The 9288-nt window shown below is 38.1% G+C and overlaps 1 protein-coding gene across 1 annotated transcript in view; it reads right to left on the bottom strand.

Annotated features, from left to right (window-relative positions):
- Positions 1–3718: 3718 nt before the first annotated feature.
- LOC126355023 (uncharacterized) overlaps positions 3719–9288 on the bottom strand; it is a 38448-nt gene continuing 32878 nt past the window's right edge. Inside the window, exon 3 of the mRNA XM_050005167.1 lies at positions 3719–8947. Within this exon, the coding sequence (XP_049861124.1) occupies positions 7886–8947 (1062 nt within the window). The 3' untranslated portion in view covers positions 3719–7885. The remainder of the gene's footprint in view (positions 8948–9288) is intronic.

Raw genomic sequence — 9288 nt, 5'->3', positions numbered from 1 at the left:
GACACATATCGACTTGTGATGCAGTGTTTTACACTTAGCACAAAATATCCTACCCTCCTTCCTACATTGTGAAACTATGTCATTGGTTTAGGTGTAAAAAACACCGTTTTGTACTTCTCAATTTCTGTTTTCATTCGGTGACATCAGTCATTTCATTATATCCTTGGGTCTAATGACAACATTCTTTGCAGAATATGCAAAATGGAGTGTAATTGTTACTGTCTTTGGGTAAAGTTTGTTTCTGACCAGTAAAGACATGAAGGTCTGCTGCCGTTGAAAGTAAATCAACATTTTATCATCACAGTGGATTTTCTGTGAAGTAAGTGCTGCACCTATTTCCATTCCTACAAATCCCATCAACTGAACTATAACCCCATCAAAGACCTGTCTGCTTCAACACGAATAACACAACATCAGCAGATATTGTCAGGAAAAGTTCTGAGTAGTTTTTGTGCTAGTTCACAACCACAAGCATTTAAGTCTTCACAATGCTTGGTTGCGATGACTGCAATCGATAAATGAAAAATTGTATGATCCTTGATTTGGAAAGTGTGTGTGTTTAATACATTTCAAGTAATCCACGTGACCTTGTATAATTCTATCCGTGCCGTGAGAATTCTGTTGGTTTTTTCTTGTATGTCAGAGATAACAGCACCACTATCATTTAAATACTTTGGCTCTCCGTCTAGGCAACCACGAAAAATGTGTGTTTATGAATGGTAGATATCTGTAACTTATGATCAGTTGGTTGCTAGAACTCTTCCCAAAAATGAGCCCCGGTCTCAACATCTCCAGAAAATGCCTCAAGTTTTATAATGGGCAGTCTGAGATTAGCTGGTGAAGTTCCGGTCATGGAAGGTTGTTTATCATCAACAGTAGTGTGACCCTTGGTGTTCATCAATTTCCCTTATATTTCCTGTGATGTGCATCATACGGCATGCTTGACTGCGACTATATATTCATCACATTGGCTGTGCCATCAAGTAGATTGTGGATTTTGTCATCAGTGTTTGTTAATGTACACAATAATTCCTGTAATTGATCTATAGAAAATCTGTCATCTCCAAAGGGGTTGCATCATTAAAGTAGTGTATCTCGTTCAAAATGCATGTAACATTAGATCTTGCTCTCATCTATACCCATTTCAGATGCTGTAACTGATTACTGGTATCAGCATTTTCTGAGTCAGCCACCATGAGGTGATTGGAATTGTCTGAGCAGGCCAAGATAGTACCTTTTTGCAAAACAACTAACAGATACCAGCATCAGTCATAAATAAGCAACAAGCATAGTGTAAAGATCTAATAATCCATTGAAATATCAATGGAACAGTTACAATGGCAAAACTTCCTGGCAGATTAAAACTGTGTGCAGGACCATGACTCGAAATCGGGACCTTTGCCTTTTGCGGGCAAGTGCTCTACCAGGAGAGCTTCTGTGAAGCTTGGAAGGTAGGAGATGAGGTACTGGCGGAATGAAAGCTGTGAGGACAGGGCGCGTGTCGTGCTTGAGTCGCTCAGATGGCAGAGTACTTGCTTGCAAAAGGCAAAGGTCCCGATTTCGAGTCTTGGTCCTGCGCAATTTAGTTCACAATATTGAAATCAACTTCGGGTACTGATGGAACTACAAAAACGTGATGTGGGGCGGTTAGAATTAGCAGTCTATGTAGTCAGTCATCATCGAAATATCTTGTTGCTTAGTGTGCCTCCTTTCCTCTAGAGACTCCCACCCGAGTTCCTGAAGCATTTCTGTAACACTCGCGTGATGATCAAACCTACCAGTAACAAATCTAGCAGCCTGCCTCTGAATTGCTTCTACGTTCTCCCTCAATCCGACCTGATACGGATCCCAAACGCTCGAGCAGTACTCAAGAATAGGTCGTATTAGTGTTTTATAAGCAGTCTCCTTTACAGATGAACCACATCTTCCCAAAATTCTACCAATGCCGCCTTCCCCACAACTGCCATTACATGCTTGTCCCACTTCATATCGCTCTGCAATGTTACGCCCAAATATTTAATTGACATGACTGTGTCAAGCGCTACACTACTAATGGAGTATTGAAATATTACGAGATTCTTTTTCCTATTCATCTGCATTAATTTACATTTATCTATATTTAGAGTTAGCTGCCATTCTTTACACCAATCACAAATCCTGTCCAAGTCATCTTGTATCCTCCTACAGTCACTTAACGACGACACCTTCCCGTACACCACAGCATCATCAGCAAACAGCCGCACACTGCTATCCATCCTATCCAAAAGATCATATATGCAGATAGAAAACAACAGGGGACCTACCACACTTCCCTGTGGCACTCCAGATGATACCCTCACCTCCGATGAACACTCACCATCGAGGACAACGTACTGGGTTCTATTGCTTAAGAAGCTGAATAGTTCCTAAAGCCTACTCTCATATAAATCTCTGCTGAGCCATGGTTGTGGGGCAATAGGAAGTGAAATAGCATGTCAGACACTCATCAGAGTTCATTATAGCTTTTTAGTCAGATTTCAAATGCCTTGACCATCTGCTTTGTCTTAGAGTTAGGACCCAACTGAAAAGGAGCCATAGACAGATATGTTATGTCATTCCTTTGACATAAGGGAAAGAACATGCCAGATATGAATTGTGGGCTGTTATCTTATACTATAATGTGAGGTGCTTCATCTATATCAAATATAGTTGCCAGTGGCCGTATTGCAGCTCTGGCCATTGTTGACCGCACCTGGGCAACACAATGACAATTCTGAAGAGTTCCCACAATGAGTAACTACACAACCCCCATGAATGCATTTGTATCTTGTACTCATTTCTATAGATTACTGAGAAGGGTAGGGTAAAATCCTAAAGTCAACTGATTTTGTGTTCATAATTGGCAAGCCTTGTGCACCCATTTGATACCTGCATTAATGCCTGGCCAAAATACATAATTCCTTGCTAATCCCTTCATCCTAGACATCCTGTAGTGTACTTCATTGAATAATAGTACGGCATTTGATCAGGAACACCACCTAGTATTTTAAAACTCTTTTGTGGATAGCAATAGTACACCATAGCTCTGATTTAATCTGAGGCATGCTAAAAAGTAAGTCTGTAGTGTCAGATTCTTAACTTCAGTAGGGCGTTCTGGCCAACTGTGGCATATATAATAAGCTACTTTTCCCACAGTTTGATCCTGGTCTATTAATTTTGCCACGTGAAGGACCATTATTTCCAAAAACTTTGTGTTTATGAAGTAAATCTTTGAAGGAAGGAAGATACGAACTTAACATCACAACAACAATTATGTCATTAGTGACACAACACTATCTCAGATTAGGGAAGGATGAGAAATGATATCAGCCGCGCCCTATCAAAGGAACGACCCCACATTTGCCTCAATCAATCTACGGAAATCACAGAAAACTAAAATGGCAAGGATTTAAACCATTGTCCTCACGAATATGAATCCATTATGCTAACCACTGTGTCACCTTGCTCAATGCCAAAACGTCAAGCCCTCATTGCCTCATTCCCATATTATAAAATTAACGGTATAATCAGGATCAGTGGGGAGTATGGAAACAGTGTGATCAACACTAGTCCATTGCTTATGATGCCAAATAATGTTTCCTACAGAATCCACTTCCAAACAAGTTCATATCACAGAGCTGAACCTGCAGGTTCATCACTTACCACTCCTCACGGCACGTGTTTACCGCAACACCCTTGGCTTTTACCACCACCAGCAGAACTAAGGGCCATGAAACTAATACTATCACCATGAAAGTCCAAGTACATATCAATACTGCTGGATTCATCTTTATTCGTCACCAACTATATATATACAATGGAACACGATTCATCTTTTATACATAATTCTGACATACAGTATACTCCCAATTATTCGGGGTAATGTGGGGGAGAAGACACATGACTAATTGAAAAACATGAGAAATCAAGATACTTTCAAACACATATTCAGAAGGCTGTCTACTGGATAGGTAGAAGTGGCAGCATCAGCGGCAGATATCTGCGCTAGCTCAGGTGCACCTTGGCACATTCATCTTCCGCTGCTGGTATGGCTTAGTGTCTGCTGAGAGAGCTTAAGTTTTGTAGAGTGGCTATGTATCTGCAATGTTTGAAGCAAAATGAATATCATGAGAATGAAGTCTTTCGCGACGGCACTGTTGAATAAAATATTCTAGGACTTCTTGCCGTGTCAAATCTTGATAAAACCTCGAGCTTTCGACGATATTCACCACCATCGTCATCGTCAGGAAACTGACTGGCTAAACAGCAGCTGTGGTGGACCTTATGTAGCCCCAGGACGGCTTGTGATTGGACGGCTCCTGATTGGACGGTGAATACGTCACGTGAATACGTGAGTATCAGTTTTCCATTTTACCTGTAGTCAAGGACGTTGTCTGCCGTTTCACCCTCTTGAAATTGACTTTGACTGAAATCACATAGCTCACGCTAGCATTATTTATTTTGGGGGAAAAAAAACAGTAAACAGAAGAGATTTCTGTGCACACTGGCTGCAACAAGGAAAGTTTTAGTCAAAATATGCATTAAGTTATTGATGTAGATAAAACTGTGGGACAACTCAAAACATTTTCGTCCACCCTCAATAACTTCTTTTTGCTCGCAAACTGAATGTCATTCAACGCAAAATGAGCAGGCACCACGTGACGATTCAGAAAACTTCAAAATGTGCATTGCATTAGCTAACAGAAATGGTATTTTCTTTGCATGAAAATATGTAGAACTCCATCCGAACATGCCTCAGAAGGCCCAATGGAACTCACCAACCGCCGTATCATTCTAAGCTGATAGGTGTCAAGGGATGTGGATATGAAGGGGTATGAGCCACTAGTTCTTAATCAATTAGCTCCTCAATTGGCCTCACACAGGCTGAGTGAATCCTGCTTGCCACTAGCGTTTAGCAGACCCAGATGGTCACCCACCCAAATGCTAGCCCAGCCTGACAGCACTTAACTTCAGTGATGTAACAGGAACCAGTGATATCACCATGGCATGGCTGTTGGCAAATAATATAAAAGCAGTATAATTATTAAATTATAGACTTACTGCGTGATACTGATGACTCATTACGACTATTATTGCACAAATTGTCAAAAGTTCAGTTTCTGGGTCCTGGTTATGGGATTTCACCTTCTTTTTGTTGTTAATGTTGTGGAAAATTAAAGACAGTTGGGATTGCCTTGGACAGAAGACACCTCTGATCATTTGTGTCATCCACATATGTCTCTTCAAAGTGATCTGAGCAGATGTAGCTTGTTATAGTTCAAAACAATGTCCCGTTTCATATTTTCTGCCCATCTCTAAATTAGTTCATACAACTGAATGCTAAATACACATTAGAAATGTTTAATTTATATTTCACTGAACAAACTGCAAAGATAAATTGAAGGATTCACCAAATAAAGCAGTTCACTTACCACACAGACAAACGACAGACTGGATCCTCTCAATGTTCTGACAACTGTCAACATAGCAGCTGAATTAACACTGTAACTCATGTGTTAGCCATTCTATGAAATTTAAACTCATTGCGTGTGTCATTGCCCCTTGCGGCCAGCAACCCATACAGCTGGTACCCCTGTGCAACGCATGTGCTTTTTTTTTTTATGCATGAATAATCCGCTAACCGAATATTCCACACATGAATAATCAGGAGTACACTGTACTTAATTACAGACACAATTACTGACAGTTATTCATACATTTTGAATTTTAACATATCTTCACAATTGGTACTTCAAAAAATTCTGTTATATTGTAAAGTAGATTTTTCAGCCCAATAAATACAAATTGACCATGCTGAGAGTGATGGTTTATTAAAGATTTTTAGAGGGCTAACTCTGTGTGAGGGGGCTACTTTTAGCAGTCTCTGTCTTGGAATACCCAGTTTAATTTTCATCAAAGAGTTGTTCTGGTGAATCTCCTCTGATTTGAAATTATTTTACATTCAGTTTAATGTGTAGCAATGATTATATACATACACAGAAACGCAGGCTTACAGTTGTGACTACATTATGGTTTCTAGACAGAGGTCAAGCATAGTCTTTCAGTCCAGCCCCACACATTTCTCATGTGATTTTTTTTACAGAGGTCAAGCATAGTCTTTCAGTCCAGCCCCACACATTTCTCATGTGATTTTTTTATCTTCTACATATCACTTACATGTGAAAAGAGTCCCCATACCAGCAGTCCATAAGAACTGTGGGATTGGAACAGTCCAAAATATGTCAGTCTTAAATATTTGGAAGTGCTAATAACTATGTCTCTTAAGTTTACCCATGATATTCTTTTGCAAATATGTCTGATGTGTCCTCTCTGTGTCAACTTTGAGCCAATATAGAATCCTGTAAGTTTAATTGTTCTGTTTCCTACATTTTTAGATAATTCTAACAGAAAATTTGTTAGAAGAGAACCATTTCACAGCAGATTCTTGTGATTCCAGTGACATTTTTTGTAAGACTGGTGTGTCTTGATGGGTTGCAGTTATTGTTGTGTCATCTACATATGTAGTAATGCGGAACATGATGTGGCAAATTGATGATTGCAATTATGAAAAAGAATTGTCCGAGAACTGATCCTTGTAGTACCTCTGTCTCAACAAATTTCATCAGAGAACATCTGTTTCTTATAGACACATGTGATTTCCTGTTAATCCAAGAATTAAGCAATTACTTTTATTGGTGTATTATGTACCATATAAAATTCAGTTCCTCAAGCAATGTAGACACTGTAGATACAAAGTAGGTAATTTACTGCACTATAATTTGAGCATTTTTTTTTAGTATTATTTGCTGGTCTAGAAGACCAACAAGATAGGATTAATTGAGAAATGATGAAAATTCACATAAACTGCAAGTTTTATCAGAGATTCATTCCAGTGAGAGTGTCATGCAGATGCTCCTCCCTTCTCTTGTGCCTGATATAGCAAGAAAGGGGTATCGTATTGGTTTATTTTTAAAATCTGAAGAGTACTCATTCCAAGACAACTCAAACTAATATAATTTACTACAGCATATACTTCACAATATGAGTAATGCAGTTAAATAAGAGAAACTTGAATTTATGAAGGAGGTTACTGATAGTTGTTCTTCATAAACACTATTTACTACTGGAACAGGAGAGGGACAATGGCAGTTGGAAATGATGCACCCACTACCCTCCGCCACACATCACAAGATGACTTGCAGTGGAGACATGTAGATGTACATTGACAAACCATACCAAATTAAGGTACAAAGTGTTTTAAAAATATTTAGAAAATATGGAATAACAAAAAAAGGGCATAACAAAAAAATGAGCCAGTGGTGATATGTTTCATTATGATTATGCCACAAATTAGGTTTGAAGCTTTCTACCAATGATAGTCAAGATAGACGCAAATCTTTCTATCATTGTTGCTATTCCTAACATTCTTTATGTAAATGCGGATTTTATGCATCACGTAACTGTTCTGTATTACTTTCTTTCAATTAAATTATATGCAGTGTATCAGAAGTTGCTCCCTAAACTCCTTCCCAGAATGCCTTCAAGATACAACACTTCCCTTTTCAGTACTGAAAAATAAATATTGTGGTAAAGCTATGTAAAATAAGCAGTTGGTCTTGGGTTTGGAAACTTATTTACATTTCTTTCCCTAACAGTTTCCCAATAATAAAGTACAAGAAAATGATTATAGATTTGTTTCCAAACCAGAAATTAGTATTTGCTGTATTACCGAAATTGATGGCAACAGATTCGCAAACTTGGCAAATTTATTAACAATTGAATAATATCACCAGTGTCTCATCATATGAAATATTATTGAAACTATCACTCACTACCCTCATTACTATGGGCAATAATCAGGAAGTAATTAGTTTGTTTCAGTTTCATTATAAGCAGATGAATTATACGAATAATAATGATAACTCACTGAGAAATATTGTGTGACATACAGTTCTATTGTATCACTTAGTATTGGACTGTTTATATTAGTAGCTCCCACACCTTCTGCTGGTGCTTGTCTACCTCTCCCCATTGATATTTCAGGTAAGAACACATCAGTCAACATATATACAACATTTAACATCACTATCTCACTACCCTTCCAGATGAAATTATAATCAGCAGAAACAAGCACATTCCCACAAACATTTATTGAATCATTGTAGAAAGTAGACAATAGCTGATCATTTACATCTTCACAATCAGTTGTATTGGAGTCGTCACTCACTTGATAATCTGATTCAGCAGCAGCCTTCATGAATATATTCTTTGAAAATGTCACATAATCTGATCCATTTTTCAAACATACATACTTCGTTCTTGTTTCTGTTGAGTCTGTGGAAAACTTACCTTTTGCAACAGCAGGTAACTGAACTGTGAAAAAATCCTCATCTCCTAACAAAGCATATGGAGCAACACTCAAATAATAACTCATATTATTATTGCATGTTTCCTTTGATATTTTCCTAACACATGTTGCATTACTATTAACTAGGTATTTTACTTCCTGTGAAAGAACACATGACCCACTATCCATGCTTAACAAATTTTGAGGTAGTTCAAAATAGCTGCTGTACCTGAGAGAAAAGTCTGAACCAATGTTCCATATCAGCTTAATTGGTTCCCCATACATGTACTGACTGTTCCTGATTACTGCATCTGATGGCAAGTTGGCATCGTTGTAGAAACTGTTTTTTCTCTCCTTTTGTTCCACCAATGCATTCAGGACTGGGAGTGAAACAATTTTCTTCATTTCGATGAAGTATTGGCCCAAGTAAGGTGAATTAGCAGTAACATAGCACAGAAGATGAAACCATCCATTGTGCAGAGAATGTAGGTGATGCTTTTCACATGCAAGTGAATCATAATCTGACTGCACCTCATTGTTTGATGTGCAAATGAAGACTTCTTTGTCATGCTGACTGCAATCCTGAAAAATTCATAATTATTGTAAAAAAAACAATAAATATAAGCTGTAATCTATGGTACCTAAGAAATAAAAATTATGAATGTATTCAACAGAATCATCTAGTCTCCTAGAGAACACCATTCTGGAATTCTCAGAGTATAGACATTACACTGTAAATACAGTACTACACTTCACTGAATTTTAATACAGTTGGTGTGAAGTGATGTGTGTAAATACCAAAGCAGTTTATGGATTTAGGTCATCAGTTCTGTTTGTGACAGTTGTGAAATGAAGCCTGCAAAGCACTATTTGTCAACAAGTGCTATTTTTGTTACATTTGGTTAGTATTCTTAAACCCTTCT

This window comes from Schistocerca gregaria, chromosome 3, assembly GCF_023897955.1.
Source record: "Schistocerca gregaria isolate iqSchGreg1 chromosome 3, iqSchGreg1.2, whole genome shotgun sequence".
Classification (NCBI taxonomy): Eukaryota; Metazoa; Arthropoda; class Insecta; order Orthoptera; family Acrididae; genus Schistocerca; species Schistocerca gregaria.
The sequence above is the reverse complement of the archived record's forward strand: the minus strand, read 5'-3'. Positions and strand labels throughout refer to the sequence as shown.